The sequence below is a fragment of the Megalobrama amblycephala genome, linkage group LG21 (genome assembly GCF_018812025.1).
Source record: "Megalobrama amblycephala isolate DHTTF-2021 linkage group LG21, ASM1881202v1, whole genome shotgun sequence".
Classification (NCBI taxonomy): Eukaryota; Metazoa; Chordata; class Actinopteri; order Cypriniformes; family Xenocyprididae; genus Megalobrama; species Megalobrama amblycephala.
The window spans coordinates 25,789,829-25,809,403 of NC_063064.1; the positions used below are offsets into that span (position 1 = coordinate 25,789,829).

At 35.6% G+C, this 19,575-nt stretch overlaps 1 protein-coding gene across 1 annotated transcript in view; it reads right to left on the reverse strand.

Moving 5' to 3' along the window:
- Nucleotides 1–3,962: 3,962 nt before the first annotated feature.
- xxylt1 (xyloside xylosyltransferase 1) overlaps nt 3,963–19,575 on the reverse strand; it is a 52,510-nt gene continuing 36,897 nt past the window's right edge. The window contains exon 5 of the mRNA XM_048172709.1: nt 3,963–6,558. Coding sequence (XP_048028666.1) covers nt 6,162–6,558 — 397 coding nt within the window. The 3' untranslated portion in view covers nt 3,963–6,161. The remainder of the gene's footprint in view (nt 6,559–19,575) is intronic.

Genomic DNA, 19,575 nt, shown 5'->3' on the forward strand with positions numbered 1-19,575 from the left:
TGAATGGGGTTATTTTAATAAATTCAGCTATTGTTTTGTCTTGTGAACTAAATGCAAACATCTTTTATGTAAAATATCTTACTCAGGATATATATATGTATATGTATACATATATATATGTATATGGACTTATAGTGTATGATTTATCGGTGCACATTACTCCTGAAATATAGTCTACATACTCTTGGGGAAAAAAACAACCCAATCAATTCCAGATGGATAAAATCCAAATATGATTTTTATAAATCACATTATGTTATTAAAATAGTTTGCAGACATCATTTTATGTCAACTTTAATAGTATCTATTATATCTATCACATTTAAATGAGTGTCAACAGTGAGTCAAATCCGTGGCTTTGTCTAAAGATGGCACAGAATACGACTTCCATCATTGGCTGGGCATAAAGTTCATGGAAGCATATCGCACCTGGGTAATTTAACCTCATTATCCTGGACCAAAATTTCTGAAACTCAATTTCAGGCACAATGCACGGCTTTCATGTCATCTGGCAGAAATCCAATGACGTTCATCACTTACAGTTCACATGGCTAATTGACTTTCCAAAAAAAGGAAAGTTTGCCCGATGTCTACAGAAAACATACGATACATCTGAAAGGCAAAACTTCCCACAAAAACTAAAACAACCCAAGGAATTGTGTTACCTGAATTTAAACTTTTTTTTTTTTTTTGAAAATGCAAGTTATGCTTGCTTGCACAAAACATTCCTAGACAAAACCGGACATGATTTTTAAAGTTGTCGATGCAATGATATTGTGGTCCCTAAATATGGTCAAAAGAGCACACATTTGTCTTGATCATGTTCTAGTGCCAAGTGTGAACATTAAATCATTGTAAATCTAGATTTTTTGCCATTTTATAGTCTAGCAAGTGAAATTTTCTAAAGTAAAAAAGAGAAGAACAATATCACATGATTTAATATAGTCCACAGCACAAAGAGTTATGCACAGAAATTAATACTAGAAAATTCTCTGTGATGCTTGCCTTACATTTTGGCCTACTGTATGTTCATTTGCTCCCACTTTTCAGTTCAAAAACTTGTCAACTAATTCTCAATGGGATGCATCCTGTCTTTTCTTACGTTCCCTTGATGTTCGGTTGCACTGCAATTCAAAGAGAACAGTTCTGAGGAAATCGTATTACGCCACAGCACTTCTCACAACAGAGAGCTCTAAGGAGGAAGAAAAAAGATGTGAAATGATGTTCATTTCAATTTTAAAAAGGTCCCAATGTTCAGCACAGCGAGTCACAGCTCAATTCTGAATATGTCCCTATCAACTAAAAGAACTAAAAGTTAATTGAATATCATATGTTCTGCCAATTTATCTGTAGGCCAATTACATTATGATCATTTAAAGGGATATTTCACCCAAAAATGAACATTCTGTCATCATTTATTCCTCATGTCATTGCAAATCTTTCTTTCTTTCTCTCTCTCTTTCTTATGCAAGCAATGGGCATTAAGTTGGATAAGTAAATTGTCAAAAAATAAATGGAAATGAATGTATTGTCTTTGAACTAAATGTTCTGACTCTTTCTAAATTATTTGTTTTATAAAAATGCATCTGCACCACATTTTATATAACTTATTTTCAGATTTATAGGACAAACAAACAACAGATGCACCTGGTGCTTTCATGACAATAAACCTAGGTATATAAATAACAATTTCAGGATATAATTTTAGGAGTGGAAAAATAGGTTAGTGTGTTACAGTAATGTAGGTCAGTGCTGCCCCTCACCTCCAGTTTTCTGAGTATGAGCAAAGCCCAAAAAAACCTTCATCTTACAGACAACAGAGGGCCTGAGGAGACGGTGGACAAAAAAACATAATTTAATCCAACTGAAAAGGAGGACTAGGGTCATATTATCCCCCCATCACAGGCTTTACAAATGTCATGTGTGACGTGATTCAGCTGATTGAGTTACACAGAGCAGCGGATGAGTGGATACCCGGCTCGGTGATGTGCCCCTGCCAATATATGAGCTTAAAATTAGGATAAATTCTTGACATACTGAATGGGATGACTGCAGTTAAGAAACTGCATGAGTCTGACCCACATTTAGAGTCCTTGCTACAAAAATATTTACCAAAAACGCTCTAATCCATCAAGATAAGTGTTTACACTGCAAACGCATCAATTATTTGACAAAAGTGCTTAGTTTAATGACAAAGATGCATCTGTGTTGATCAATTAGATACATACATGAGGAATAATAATAATAATAAAAACAGACTCTCTATGGCAACTAACAACAGCAATATGTGAATGTGTAAACTAGAGCAAGAATCACTATGACTATTGCTATGGTTAAGGATTTGTAGAAACCCCTAATTGGACATTCACACTGACAACGATTTGTAGTGTCAAAGTGAATGAATGTTAATTGAATGATAATTGAATGTTCAGTCTTTAGTGTCATTCTAATGTTGATTTGCTGAAAATTGTAATAACAGCTGATTACTAATACGTTACTGTCAATATGAACAGGGATTTAGACTTAACATTTTCATTTGGCAATTAGTGTCGTCAAAAGTACAGACTACGGTACCAAGTCAATACTGAAATTTTTAAAATTTGACGATACCAGCATTTCCCCCTAGCATTTTGAGCACTGTTGAGGAGATTCTTAAACACTTCTGATTGGCCATTGTGTTCACACACTCAACAGATATGTCTGTGATTGGCTACAATGATCAACGCTTCAAGAACATGATCTAAATACATAGACATCTGCAACACTCTTCGACTTTGTCGACTACTAAGACTCAAGCAACCATCTAGAAACCATTCAAAACACTAACAAAAACCAGGAAAACTATGGATAAGGCAACCTTTTCATGATGCATGCCTAATAATTAATAAAAGATTCAATCCAAAGTAGGGATGAACCAGAAATAGTTACTAGAATTGCAAAAATGCTCAAGAGGACTTGAATTGAGAGTACGTTTACACAACAATGATGATCTAAAAACAGAAGTTTTTCCTTTTTTGCATTTTTTCCACGTACACATGACGAAGTTGTCAAAACAATCCCCCTGCACACGGATCCGTGAAAACAACTAAAAATGCTGTGTTATGCTGCCAGGCCAGTAGATGGCGATGTCACTTTGTAAAGAAATACTACCAGTCTATAGACTGCACACGTAATATCCATGTGCATGATGTTAACATTATCACAAATTCACATTTTTGTAGTTTACATAGAGATGATAACGGATTTCAAAGTTTGCACTTTGAAACCCGTTTTCAAAAGTTTGCATTTTCAGGCCCCCCAAAACGCTGCCGTGCAACTGAACAGCCAAGATGCAGAAACATTTGTACATTTTAGTGGTGTTGTGTAAATGGCCCCTCAGATTGCAAATGAGTTCACAACAGCATCTCATTACTGACAGGAAAACAAATACTGCTACTTTTGGTTAGCACTCAATTTTCCTTCTTAATGAAGTTGATATAAACTGCTAAAGATCATTCTAGACTGCTACTCTGAGATGATTTATACAGTACATAAAACATGTTCATATAAGTCTCCAAAAAAGGGACATAAGAAACACTTCGAGCAGGGGGACAAAGGATTCTCTGAAGCAGCTGACAAACAGGATGAAAATCATGATGATTGTGTTGTGAGTTGACAGAATTTAGGTCACATCGCCACTTTGATTTCCTCGACACCCATGCTGCAAAACACTGCCAGCTCAGACAATGCTGTGAAAATTGAAACAAGTTGAAACTGGGATAAAGGACACACACCTCTGCACAACACATAAGGATGCTTGATCAAATAACCGAAAGCCATCCTGGAAATTCAACTGGAGAGTGATCCAACAATTGTGAAAGCTCCGCTTCAAAGTCAAACTGACTTAGCCACACTACAACATGCAAAATCATGTAGATACTGCTCATTTTTAATGCATAAAGGAAGAGAAATGTAAAAGAAACTTAGGAAATAGCATGAAATTTTATTCTGACCAACAACACATTTGAATCGAGAGAACGATATATTAGATATTTTACTCCTTCACTTCTGGAATTTGTTCATTAGTTACATTCAATTTCTATTACATACTTTACACAACAAGTGAGTGTTTTACATTCAATACTCAAAATTGAAGGACAAACAGGTGGTTATATAGAGAAAAATAACCTGTTCTAAACAAGTCTAGTTTGTGGAAGTTGTATTAAATTTTCCTCACACTAAGAACTTGGTTTGCTCCATCAATATTCCCTGAGTGGTTCATTTGAAAAAGATTTGTTCTCAAAAAATAAGATAAACACACACACAAAAAAAAATAAAAAATAAAAAATGCATATGATAAACGTAACCAATTTTGTGTAAATTGTTCATAAAACAAATTGTGATGAGCCTTTATGCCTATTTACACTACCATTCAAAAGTTTAGGGTCAGTAAGATTGTTTTTTTTTTTTAAGAAATTCTTACTTTTTCCAGCAAGGATGCATTAAATTGATCAAAAGAGACAGGAAAGACTTTCATAAAGATTTCTATTTCAAATAAATGCTGTTCATTTGAACTTTCTGTATATCAAAGAATCGTGAATGAAAAATTGAGGGTTCCACAAAAGATGTTAAGCAACTGTTTTCAACATTGATAATAATAAGAAATGATGCTGAAAATTCAGCTTTGCCATAAGAAGAATAGATTACATCTTAAACTAAATCTATTCAAATAAAAACAATTTCAAATTGTAATAATATGTTTTATAATATTACTGTTTTATTACTGTATTTTTGATCAAATAAATGCAGTCTTGGTGAGCATAAGAGACTTCTTTCAAAAAAACATTAAAAACCTTTCCGACCCCCAAGTTTTGAACGATAAATGTACAAAGTAAGATTTAGACAGAAATATGCTCTGCTCATATTTCATGAATGAGACCCAATGTAAATTATCACATAAGAAAGAAAACAGGGGGAAAAGTGTGAATACTTCATGTTATTGAAAACTCTGCTGAGACCAGCAGATTAAAGGTTAATTAGTTAAACATTTTACCTTTAACTTGATCACTCAAAAGTAGGTTTCTATGACAGAAACGGCTAGACAAAACATGACCACACTCCCACCAAAACAAAAAACAAATTCACTGAAAATCCCAAAACATGCAGTCCTTAACTTCACAATATTCAACTATTAACACAGATGAGCTTGAAGTGGGATCTCATGTCTGCCTGGCAACACATGTGAGGACTCATTTACCAAGTTCTTCCTCTCCAGCCTGTTGATTTGGCTTTGCAGAGATTATGACGCGCATTTCACACAGTCCTGTGCAGAGTTTCGCCAACAGCAACATCGCTCAATAAATGCCAGCCAACCACAACAGCTAGTGCTCTGCCCTCGAAATCTAGCATATATCTCCCTCAGGGCAGAGTCTGTTCCCTTTGGAATACTCCAGCAAATCCCACTTCCACATTTCTCAGGCGGATTAGAGCACTTTGGCAAGAATGTTTTCCTGATGAGACCGATCTGATGTTCTAGATGCTATCTTGGCTATTCTAAAGGCGATACAGTTGCACATCACAGAGAAAACAGATTTCCAATGTCAGCACTCACACATGCAAAAAACCCAGGAAAGTGGGTCAACACCCTTTTCCCCATCATCTCTGCATAAAAACAGAGAAATTGAGTGGAGAATGTGGCATAAAATTAAGAGAGATTAAAAACAGTAAAAAGTGCATTACGTAGATAAGTGGTACCTCAATGTGACTGCAAGAGTGCAACTGCACCTGTAAACAATACAAAGAGTGGCATCAAGGTAAGGAAAAGAGTGCCATGATTGGCTCCTTCAAAACCTGCTGTCTAAGAGCATTTTGATGAGACACCTGCATGAGGAAACTACTGAGAGTGAGTCAAAGCCATACTGAATTGAGAGAAAATGAACTAGTATTTAAACCATTTCTTTTAGCAACTTTGGAAAGGCAACAACAGCCTCAAGGGTGTTAAATGACTGAATAATGTGGTAATGGCTGGAGTATATAGTGTAAATGTGATAGACATGGTAATGCTACACTATTAACACCTCTAACAATGAGTCACTTCTGCCTCGGTTTAAAGTTTGTTCCAAGTGTGCAAACAAAATTCGAGTTTAATCAAAAATGTAGCATTCAAAGATGCACTTTGACCCTCAATCATCAGGTATAGGAGTGTTGCAATTGCCATGGTAGATGTGCACCGGGCCATCGCAGTGATAGTACAGCTGGAAGACGTCGCCGTACCCATGTTCCCTCCACCAAGTGCAAAGCTGTCGGTTCCAGCCACAGGAAAGTGGGTAAAACAGTTCCCTGTGCTCCATCCCAATCATGGTGAAGAAATCCTGATCGCCCAAATGCCCCCGGAAGTGGTATTTCTCTGCGAGCCGGGCCACCCGCTCGGGCTCCAGAAGCTGGTTGTATAAGGTAGAGCGACGCATGGCGTCGAGGTTCAGAAGCATCACGCCACTGTTGAAGCCAGGCAGACCATCTGGTGGAGGGTCGCCTACATGGGACTTGGGATTCTCTTTGCGGTACTGCCAGAAAGTGTGCCTAAAACACAGAGAAGACATTGGAGAGAAGATTTAGGCAAATAATTATAGCTTTAGTATCAGTACCTAGCTTTACAGATACAGATAACCCTTCAACTTAAAAAAAAAGGAAAAAGAAATTTGACTCCGCCCAGGTTTTTGTTCTCAACTCAAAGCAAATCCATTTTTGCAAATAAAGTTGTTTTTAGGTCAAGAACTAAAGTGAAAGTAATGCTGTTTCAGGGAGTAGAGACTTCACTTAAGAATAGTGAAGCTTAAAAAAAAAGGTACGCATAAAATAGCAGAAGAACAATATTTCAGGTGAAGGATGCATAAATCATAGACAAGTACAGTAAGGTTTAAAAAGAACAGAGAGCTGTTCTACAACAGAGAACCAGAACCCTCAGTTCTGCCTGAACAATGCTAAAGTAGTTGCATAGAATGGCTAAATCATAATAACTTTGAAGTATGAAGTTGGAAAGCAAAAAAAGAGACTTTGACGTGAGATTGACCCAAGGCTATAAGATTGAGGCAAACTCAACTCATGGGCTGTGGCATGTGGAAAATCCTGAAAATCCTAGCATGTTTCATGAACTGGGATTTTGCGGTATTGAAGCATGCGGGCTGGTGAAAGTCCAAGACCACGCGCTGCTCATAACGAAGACTGTGGAGTGCTTAATCTATGCTTATTCAAAGTAGCTTTGATCCATCAAGTCAATGCCCCCTGCAGGGAATTCCTCAGAGGTTCTCCTGAAGTTCATAGATGCTCTCTTGCTTTAAAAAGCCCAAGCTGTGTAGGAAACAACAAAGAGATTTCTGAAGCTGCTGCTCCTGGACCGCTCATTTGACAGCAGGAAAACAGAACCAGACGGGATGACACAAACTTAAAGCTTTTATCTTTCTCCCAGAGACTCCAATTTTGTGGAAGTCCAATCCAGGGGAGCATTTCGTAGAAAACGCTTGCTAGTCAACAGGAGCACAGGTAAACAAGAACATGACAACACTAACTCAGGGGCCCTCCGAAGCTTTGAAGTTTTGCTGAAAGAGTTCTGTGAGATTCCTGTTCCTCTAACAAGTCTTAATATAAAGTTCAGGTATAAAGTTAATTCTTGGTTTAAAGGCCTGCATGTTTTATTTTTAAAATGCAGCCAGCATAAATTTACATTTTCGAAAGATTTTGTTTTTAAAGATACACAGTACGCTTTTAAGCAAAAGAATTTACCCAACAAATGAAAATTTGGTAATCATTTACTTACCCTCACATTGTTCCAAATCTGTATGACTTATGCGCAAATGCGCATCAACAGTGTGGGCTGAGAAAAAAAAGAATGGTAACTTCCTGTGTCATCTCTTCAGCTCAGCATCAACATTTTAACACAAACAACTTTTCCCTGCTGTTTAACGGCCTCCTCCATAAACTCCAGAAGAATGTCAGATGGCACTTCCACATTTCATGTCTAGTTTTACTGTCTTTTTTATGAGTGGCAAGACCTATTTGTCCATCTGAGAGGATGTACGTGCTCCGCAGCACAAATCTACAAGAAATCAACACGATCAACAACTGGATGGCTTTTACATGTAATGTAATGAAACAGGAATGGAAATGTGTTTATAATGGAAGCATGCAAAAAAAAAAAAAAAAAGTGGAAAAATATTATTTAATAGTATGTATTAAGGATACATGAAATACTACCTCTGAAATTAGCATCAGAAAATACAGCTTTAAATACAGTCATCAGCCATTTCCGCCACAGAATACTGTTAAACGCACATTAATATAATATAATATAATATAATATAATATAATATAATATAATATAATATAATAAAACTTTTTATAAATATTTATAAAAATATTATATTTTTCAGTGATTAAAATTGACAGATGAAAATCTGTAATATAATATAATAACATTTTAAAAGAACATTTTAAAATTTTTATAGAATAATATATGATATTATATTGTATTATACTTTTAAAGAAGATTTTATAAATATTTACAAAAAATATATACAGCCATTTTATTCCAAAAGTTGGTTTTAAAGGTGCCCTAGAACTTTTAAAAAAAAGATGTAATATAAGTCTAAGGTGTCCCCTGAATGTGTCTGTGAAGTTTCAGCTCAAAATACCCCATAGATTTTTTTAAATAAATTTTTTAACTGCCTATTTTGGGGCATCATTATAAATGAGCCGATTCAGGGCTACTGGCCCTTTAATTCTCATGCTCCACGCCCCCGGAGCTCGCGCTTGCCTTAAACAGTGCATAAACAAAGTTTACACAGCTAATATAACCCTCAAATGGATCTTTACAAAGTGTTCGTCATGCATGCGGCGGATTATGTGAGTATTGTATACTGTTATATTGTTAACATTGATTCTGAATGAATTTGAGGCTGTGCTCCGTGGCTAACGGCTAATGCTACACTGTTGGAGAGATTTATAAAGAATGAAGTTGTGTTTATGCATTATACAGACGGCAAGTGTTTAAAAATGAAAATAGCGACGGCTCTTGTCTCCGTGAATACAGTAAGAAACGATGGTAACTTTAACCACATTTAACAGTACATTAGCAACATGCTAACGAAACATTTAGAAAGACAATTTACAAATATCACTAAAAATATCATGATATCATGGATCATGTCAGTTATTATTGCTCCATCTGCCATTTTTCGCTATTGTTCTTGCTTGCTTACCTAGTCTGATGATTCAGCTGTGCAGATCCAGACGTTACTGGCTGCCCTTGTCTAATGCCTTTCATAATGTTGGGAACATGGGTTGGCATATGCAAATATTGGGGGCGTACACCCCAACTGTTACGTAACAGTCGGTGTTATGTTGAGATTCGCCTGTTCTTCAGAGGTCTTTTAAACAAATGAGATTTATGTAAGAAGGAGGAAACAATGGAGTTTGAGACTCACTGTATGTCATTTCCATGTACTGAACTCTTGTTATTTGACTATGCCAAGATAAATTCAATTTTTCATTCGAGGACACCTTTAAACATTTTCACAGTCATTTCAAAAAGTGGTGGAAATGTTCATGGACTTCAGTCTATTTTACCAAATCAAAATTAAATTTAAAATAAAAATGCTTTGCATTTGCTAGGGCGTTCTGGATGGATGCGGATAAGAATAATTAAAATATTTTGAGTTCGATTTTTGTCCAAATCGTGTAAGTATAAGCAGTAGTAACAGTGAAGCTAACCTTAAGAAACACCACTAACGAGGTCATATTTCCACTGCCTCTTCAAGGCTAATAGGCCCAATGGGCTTTTACACATGAAATAAACATTTCCATCTTTAAATGGTTTCATTCTTGGGAACGACAGCATTATGCACTTATACACAATCCATTTCTCATGTCAGATACCAAAAATAAAGAAAAAGTATAGGTGGAAGATTTTGAAAATCCATATATTGTGAAAGCTACTGCAGTGAAAAACACCATGTAGCTTGTGTGTAAAAGAGCCACTCACCTGACACAACAGCACACTGCAATTAGTTGCTCGAAGCTTGAGTATTTCAGAGCTTTCTCCTTTATTAAAAACAAATTAAATGCTAATGGATTTGCTTTTTAGGACATTAGAACCAGTGTGAAAACAAGAGAAGACTTCAAAAAGGGAGAGGAATGAAAATTACCACCCCATTAAGGCACCCAGTGTGACAAAGAGGAAGAGGAAGCTTTATCCATCAAAACCATTTTAAGATTTTTTTTTGACAAATATTTAATTAAGTATTCAAATTTTGTAGAGTAAGTTAACACTCAAGCCTAATAAAGGCAAGGTTTGACAATTTCACTAAAGTTTGTTTATAGGCACTGAGAGACAGACTGCTGACACTTACCCTGTCACTTTATAGTGCTAACTCATTTTTCTGCCATTTTTCCTCAATCATTTGAGGAATCCTATGTGTCAACAGTTTGGAGTTTCAGCACGCACCGCACCTGCCACTGGGAAATGATCTGCTATTTGCCTCAAGCAGAGTCAGCCAAGCGCCTATTTGAAACATGTCAAACAGTGGCTCTCAAAAAATGAAACGGCAATCTGTGCCGAACTTTGTGTTTTACAAGAACAGACATCTCTATGTGCCAAAAAACAGGTTCAGAAACAAAAACAATGCTGTCATCCCTCATTACACAGTAAAAAAAAAAAAAAAAAAAAAGATACAGGTCATTTTCTGCCAGAACATTATCCATTAAGTTTTTGTTTGTTTCCTTTAACCTTAAAACACAATGCTACTGCTTATATACGTTCAGAAGCTCTTCCAGGTTTGTGGAATTGCACACACAGACCAGCCACTAGTCATGTGACTATAACTGAAAACTGAGACCTGAAAACTTCACTTTTAAGAAATGTTTTCTCAACATTGCATATCTAATCAGCTCCTGACGAACACAATAATTATTGCTTGAATTATCACTTAGTGAGTCATTTAACCATGCATTATTGTCTCTGGAAGACTTTTGTCTTTCAAACATTAAAATGCAGTTCATGTTGTTGATAAAGAATATAGTATATTTTCTTTCTCTTTGTATTTTTTTAAATTCTGTTCAAATCAATGTGATAAACGAGTTTGGTCAAAAGTAATCTAAAAAGTAAACAAAAAGTAGCCAGAATACATTATCTAAAATAGAAAGTAGATTAAAATGACCGGAAGACCTTCGTTCATCTTCAGAACACAAATTAAGATATTTTTGATAAAATCCGATGGCTCAGTGAGGCCTTCATTCCCAGCAAGATAATCAACACTTTCAGATGCCTAGAAAGCTAGTAAAGACATATTTAAAACAGTTCATGTGACTACTGTGGTTCAACCTTAATGTTATGAAGCGAAGAGAATACTTTATGTGCGCCAAAAACAAAATAACGACTTTTCAACAATATCGGAGTGATGGGCGATTTCAAAACACTGCTTTGAAGCTTTACAAACCTTTTGTTTCGAATCAGTGATTCGGAGCGTGTATCAAACTGCCAAAGTCACGCCCCCCAGTGGTGAACCACTGAAATTTCGAAACACTTATGATGTAACAAAGCCTACTGAAATCACATGACTTTGGCAGTTTGATACACGCTCCGAATCAATGATTGGAAACAAAAGATTCGTAACGCTTCGAAGCTTCATGGTTCAACCTTAATGTTATGGAGCGACAAGAATACTTTTTGTGCGCCAAAAATTAATTTTTAAAAAAATAACGACTTTATTCAACAATATCTAGTGTTGGGCAAATTCAAAACACTGCTTCATGAAGCTTCGAAGCTTTACGAATCAATGAGTCGGAGCGTGTATCAAACTGCCAAAGTCACGTGATTTCAGTAGGCTTTATTACATCATAAGTGTTTCGAAATTTCAATGGTTCACCACTGGGGGGCGTGACTTTGGCAGTTCGTTACATGCTCCGAATCACTGATTCAAAACAAAAGATTCGTAAAGCTATATGAAGCAGTGTTTTGAAATCGCCCATCACTAGATATTGTTGAATAAAGTCGTTATTTTGTTTTTTTGGTGCACAAAAAGTATTCTCGCCGCTCCATGACATTAAAGTTGAACCACTGTAGTCACATGAACTGTTTTAAATATGTCTTTAGTAGCTTTCTGGACATCTGAAAGTGTTAATTATCTCGTTGGCAATGCAGGCCTCACTGAGCCATCGGATTTAATAAAAAATATCTTAATTTGTGTTCCGAAGATGAACGGTCTTACAGGTGTGGAATGACATGAGGGTGAGTAATTAATGACAGAATTTTTGGGTGAACTAACCCTTTAACATCAAAGTCTATTATGTGGCAGACACCTCCCATGTCCTTACAATTGTCTGTGACAATTAGGATGCTGCCATATAGCTCACTAGGGTTTTAAAAAAGAACTTGTGACATGGTTATATGGACATCAGACAAATTCAAACAACGGTACCAAAGGGATGATGATGCCCTCTGGGAACAGGGAACAAAGTTCAAAAGTTTACCGCCTGCTGACCACTGAAACGCAGTGTGCTACTTTTAATCTTGACAAAGCCCTTGGCTGAAGTTCAAAGCTGAATATTGTTATCTGATCTATTATGATTTATGATACAGACAACAGTAGCAGGAATTCTAACAGTGTCACTCAAATACAACAATGAACTATTCCTTAAAAGACATACACTTCATATGATTAACGTGTACTCATCCTTTTCATAACAATGCACGTCTCAAAAAAATCAGAGTACCTACAAAACAACAACAGCAAAATATCAAACACAAAAGATGCTATTAATATAAAATCAGTGTGGTAAGTAAAGATAAGACTTGCTGGAATTCCCTGCAGAGTATGTGAACAGAATCAGCAAGAGGGATCTTATGCAACAAGTTTGTGAAATATTAAACACGGCGCTTGGAGAAGCCAGCTGAATTTTAATGCGTCATCAAAGACGAGCATTTCATTGCCGGTGGCAGCCGCTGAACGAGGCCACGGGAAGCCCCATCCATCAACGCTCAGCTCTAAAAGTCAGGAACTAACTGGGACGGAGGAAAAGAATGATTGGAGGGGAAGAGAGCGAGCGAGACACAGACAGGAAAGATACGAGCCTGATGGAGGAAAAGCAGGGGATATAAATCCTTGTGAAAACCTGCATGAGTTCTGGCATAAAAAAATTCTAATCAAAACAAACAATGAGACATTTCTGAACTGTGGTCAGATGACATTTCCATACTAACATAGTTTGGATGCATGCAGATCATAGTTAAATAGCAGTACCATCAAACCATTGTGATGTAGAAAATGTGGATTTAATCGTCATTAAAATGGAATTTACTGTATAACATGGAATGTCACAGAATGAATTTGATTCATTTGGTATTAAATCCAGATAAATTTGAATTTAAGTATTTGAAAATAAATAAATCTAGGAAAAAATAAAAGGGCCCTACCGTAAAAAAAATATTTTTCAAAGTGTAGCCCAAATAAAATACGGATTAAAGAAATACATTTTACAAGAAAATACTATTTTAGACTTTCTACTTCCTAATATCATGTTTAATTCAATGAGTTACTTGAGTGTCACTTACTTTGTGAAATTTACTATAAATGTTCACTAGTGTATGTTCATTGTTCACAGATGGCACAGCACCAGCTACTCTGCAACATCTCAGTCCAAATACAAACACAAAAGTCCTGACATAATGTTTATGTCTGGACAACTGGTTCAGAAAGCAAGAGGGCCTTCCTTCCAAACAATGTTAAAGCTTAGAGCAGAGAAAGAACAGAAAGAGAGCACTAGAGGAAAAAAAAAAAAAACATGAAGCGGTAATGACGTGGTGCCAAATACAGTAAGTGAGAGCAGGATGGGCACAGATGCAGTAAGTGACGTAGATCCGGAGCCGGAGTGTTTACGGACTGGACACGGGTCTTAATGTGCAGACCCTGAGGCTAGACAAAGCCCTATGGTTACACAGGAGTACAGATAGAAATCTGTTTGTATAGACTGGAGTCCTGTCAGCACTGTCACAAGGCCTGGCTGTTTCTGCAATCACTTCCTGTACCGTAAGAAAAAATCCTGGCATCACAACTCCAGAAAAAAAAAAAAACTGGAACGATATTACATTTTAACAAATGGTACGGCTCCAATGAATGTCCTTACGTCATCACAACAATGATACTGGAAAGATAAAGCTTCAGATCTCCCTATAATTCATGGGGAATTTGCTTTGACAGACTTGCTGGAATTTGAAAAAGACCACAAACAAACAGTTTAATGCACATACTGTAAGCATGCAAATTTAGCCTACACATAAAATTTAAGTTTCTATGCATAAATGCATAAATGCCTAACTAACAATGTCAAACAGCAGTACGGAAGCCCAATTATGATGCCACGTCTGAAAAAAAAATCATGCTTTGGTAAATCATAAAGTCATAAAAAGACATAATTATACAGACACTAATGACATTTCCTCTCTCAAGATCCATAAAGGTACTAAAAACATATTTAAATCAGTTCATGCGAGCGTGCAGTGGTTCAATATTAATATTATAAAGCGACGATAATATTTTTGGTGCGCCAAAAAAAACTAAATAACGACTTATTTAGTGATGGCGGATTTCAAAACACTGCTTCATGAAGCTTTGGAGTGTTATGATTCTTCTGTGTCAAATCATGATTCGTGTCAAACCGCCAAACTGCTGAAATCACGTGACTTTGGCACTCCGAACCGCTGATTCGACACGCTGATTCATTTGTGCTCCGAAGCTTCCTGAAGCAGTGTTTTCAAATCGCCCATCACTATATAAGTCTTCTTTTTTTTTTTCTTTTTTTTTGGAGCACCAAAAATATTCTCGTCGCTTTATAATATTAATATTGAACCACTGTACTCACATGAACTGATTTAAATATGTTTTTAGAACCTTTATGGATCTTGAGAGAGGAAACGTCATGGCTCCCTATGCAGGCCTCACGGAGCCATCGGATTTCAACTAAAATATCTTAATTTGTTTCGAAGTTCCGAAGATTAATGAAGGTCTTACGGGTGTGGAACGACATGAGGGTGAGTAATAAATGACTGAATTTTCATTTTTGGGTGAACTAACCCTTTAAAACTATGAGATAAGTCATAAATATGACAAGTCAAAATTAAAATAATTTTGATTCATAATTGTCTACTTTTTATCTAAATTTCCACTTTTATCATAAATATGAATTAGTATATCATAAATATGAAATAGTATCTCATAATTTTGACTTTTTATTTCATAATTATGATTTACTAATGAATGAGTTTTTTCTTATGGGCTTCCATACAGTGGATACACATGCATTACAGGAAAATTCAATAATTTACAATAAAATTATCCTGTTCAAAAGTGAAATCTACATTAATTTTTCATTATTTTCTTCATATATGCTCCATATGTGACACTTTTGTCTACTTAGCAAGCAAGTACACAAACTTTTGTTTGTAGTGGAACAAAACACAAAAAGTTGGTTGTAGTGGAAATGACTGGGACTTTCATAATTTGTGTAAAAAGTTACATAAAACACAAAAATGTAGGTTTTGGTAATTCACTCTTTTATATTATCGTAGTTTAAAAAAAAAACTATTTAAAATGTTGCAATGTAATGATTGTGACCATATCAAAAAAATATTTTTTAGACATTTAAGGGAAACCTTCATCAGACAAGCAGGAATTCCAGTTATCCCGTGAGCGCACGGACAGTCCGACTGGACTGCCAAATCTGCACATGCCGAGATTAATGACAAACGATGTCCAGCTGGAGCAGATTTGTTTTGTGCTTGAGCAAACATTGCAAAATTCTTCAGTCTGATGCTTCCATTCTTTGCTGGAAAAACTTTATTCAGGGTGGTTGGGAAGACGTAAATACGGGCTATGTAGCTGAGATGTTTATGTGTGTGTTTCACTGAACGTGTAAAGTAACAGACTGACAGCACCTTAAATGGATGTTTGAAGACAAGAATCGCTGCTGCTGCTGCTGTAATTAACACAGACAGCGGGCAGGCCCTTCAAAACTCACAGCTGAGAAAATGACACAAGAACACTACTTAAATGGTAGACACTAGACAAGTGCTCACCAACAAAACACCAGGGACTTCTCCCAGACACTCACAGCAAAAGAACATCAGGGTTAACATCATGACAGAGAACACAAGCTTCCGTAACGGCGAAAACAGTCCTAAAAGAACACTGTCAGACAAGACAGAACACACTGGATATGACAAACCATTTCTAACAGGACATGTGCCCACCACTTTTACACATTTTGCCTGGTCGCAGTGTGTAATACAAAAAGAAACTTCAGAAACTTCCCCCGGCTCAAATTTTTGATTTTGTTAATATTTTTCTGAAGAAAGACAAACATAAAAAATGATATTACAAAATATTACATGTCATGGATGTATACATTTACTGAGTAATCCACTATTTTGTAGAGGTGTTTCAAAATGACAATTTTCACCTGAGATTTGGAGCCAAATTAAAGGAGGTAAAAATAATTTTAGAAAGATAGTAGCATTATTATTTTATTTTTACACAGAGATTGGTAGGTCTTTTAGTAAAATCTGTTGACTTTAGCCATTTTGTTGCATTATATGTTGCATTATATCAACTTTTCTGCTCCAAGTTTGCATGCCTGTAACTCAAGAACTATTAAAGATCTCTTAATATCCTTTTATATTTTGGTTTTTAACAAACTTTTCTTTTGGTATATTTTTAAGGCCATATATGGTTCAATTCCATAGATATGGGGATCTCAATGTGGGTCCATTTTGAAATGGTTGAAGTTTACCTATTTTTAATGGTCAAAAACCAAATGTGAGTCACTTAAATGCATTAAAATGGAAAGTCTGAAGAATATACAAAGTTGAAACTAGAAATATATCTTGTTTCCCTCAATCAAAACGATTGATTGATTGATTGATTGATTGATTGATTGATTGATTGATTGATTGATTGATTGATTGATTGATTGATTGATTGATTGATTGATTGATTGATTGATTGATTGATTGATTGATTGATTGATTGATTGATTGATTGATTGATTGACTGACTGACTGACTGACTGACTGACTGACTGACTCTCTCTACTTATACAGATACAAAAACCTGACACTGCATACATTTACTCAGACACAATGGTTACTGGTAAAGGTAATAGCAATTACCGTTTTTCATCAACTGCTAATCTAAAAATCACCCACTAAAATGATTAAATGATGGTGCAGTAACTTAGATCTACAGTCCATTTGTTTGTCCTTTGACCCCAGCTTCCCTCTCAGGATTTTAATATTCATATATTACATTTAGCAGATTAGGGGATTTTCAGGCGCAAACGGCACAATTTAATATGCATCCACTGCAGGAAATCTGCATGCGCTATGTAAAACCACCACAAAGAGATGGAGGAAGACCTTTAGTTAAAGAGATGTCTACAGACCTCTTCCATGGTTGAAAGAACCTACATATCGATGACACAAAAACGTGGCTCTGCAATTTTGTACACTGATGCTTGAACCAAATCTTAAAGCAGCCTACAAAGACAGCAGCATCAAGGCAGTCTCAAAAAACACACAGATCTTTATGGATTGTTTACAAAAGATTTCTCTTCTCAGAACAACTAATCTCCATCCAGACTTTATGAAAACTACTCATCAAGCCAAGCAATAAATAAACAGGAGTACTCATAAACAAATAATCATTTATGTTTGAGTTCCACAGGGAGGTAAAGGGTGTGCGTAATTGTTGACATATTGGAGCTCTCAATCCGATTAGAGAATTCCCAGCTCTGTGTTTGCATTCATTCAGAGCTGTGCGCTCAGCGAGGATTCCAGACCCCTGGCACGCTGCCATGCTCCATTTTGTGCCCTGGTCCGATCAGAATAGAGGCCGGTGAAAGGGAGAGGCTCACAACTGAAATATGAGGGCTCAAGTGATCCTGAGTTCTGGCACCTCTTTACATCCCACTCAGCTTTTCTGTCCTGCTTCATACAAGCAACACAAATGTGTTCAAATCTCCCTAAATAGTAACAATAAGTTTCTTTTTAATATAAAAAGATTTGTCAGAAAACTCTGGGGTGGCATGGTATAATAATTTTTCCCAATGAAGTTCAGTTTATCTAATTGAATATCCTATACATAAAATTAGTAAAAATGCATTGCAAATGATGTTTCATGCTGACTTTAAAGGTCTGGGAGCACAAACAAATAGTTTTTACACTAAAAAAAAAAAAAAAGAAAAAAAAAAAGAAAAAAAAAATCTTGTTTTCCAGTAATAAATACATATACACCCTTCAAAAAAAAAAAAGTACATTTACTTGACAGGCAAAAATAATATAGGTTATTTTCATAGAATATACTCTAATTAAGTTATTATTTTATACAATATTTTTATTTAAATTAAAATGATCATGATTTTATTTAATTATATATTATATATTCTTCTTCTTCTTCTTCTATATTTATTTTAAATAATATATTTTCAATTAAGCATAAACCCAACAAACTTTTATGAAACTTATACTTTAAAAATACTTAATTCAACATATATTCTCTGAAAACCAGTCTCAATATCTTATGCAATTTTCAAGGAACTGCATCGTTTTAAGAAGGTTTGATGTTTTTACTAGACAAGAAAGCAAAAATGTTGGTAAATGCATTTTGCAAAATTAGTTTTTAAGCAATATATATATATATATTTTATATATATATATATATATATATATATATATATATATATATATATATATATATATATATAGATATAGATATATATAGATAGATATAGATATATAGATAGATAGTCAAAGTTATTCTATAGTCTTTGATATAGTCAAACCAAAATTTATTCAGAAACCTTGAACATTTCATTAATTAATACAGTTTATTCACTATAGTGTAAAAAAATGGTAATAAAATATGACAAGATCTTAGAGTTAAACTGTGTCAGAAAAAAATCATCTTTATTATGTCAGATAACACTTAAAGGTCCCGTTTTTCGTGTTTTTTTGAAGCTTTGATTGTGTTTATAGTGTGCAATATAACGTGTTCATGTTTCGCGTGTAAAAAAACACAGTATTTTTCACATAATTTACTTATCTGTATACCGCTGTTTCCACTGTCATAAAAACGGGCTGATGACTTCCTTGTTCTATGAAGTCCCTCCTTCAGAAATACGTAACGAGTTCTGATTGTGCCAGCGGTTCCTGTGTTGTGATTCGACAGCAGCTTCTGCTCCATCTTTCAAGAATAATCTTTGTGCGAATCCGGCATTAAACTGACTGAGATTGAGGAAGCTGTCCTCAGCAAAATGTGCTGCACATAGTTTTACATGTGGATTATAATTTTCGGAAACCGAGTTAAACATAAATTGTAACCATTGATCTCTAAGTACAGCGTCCCTGGGAAGGCCAAACAAAGGTGATTGGACTGCGGGATGAAAATAACAGCGTTTCGACGACATGGCGACAAACACACTCTACAAACGCAACTCTTGCTCTTCTCCGTGGGAGCGCAACAAGACCACGCCCCCTTTTTTGTGTATTCCTGT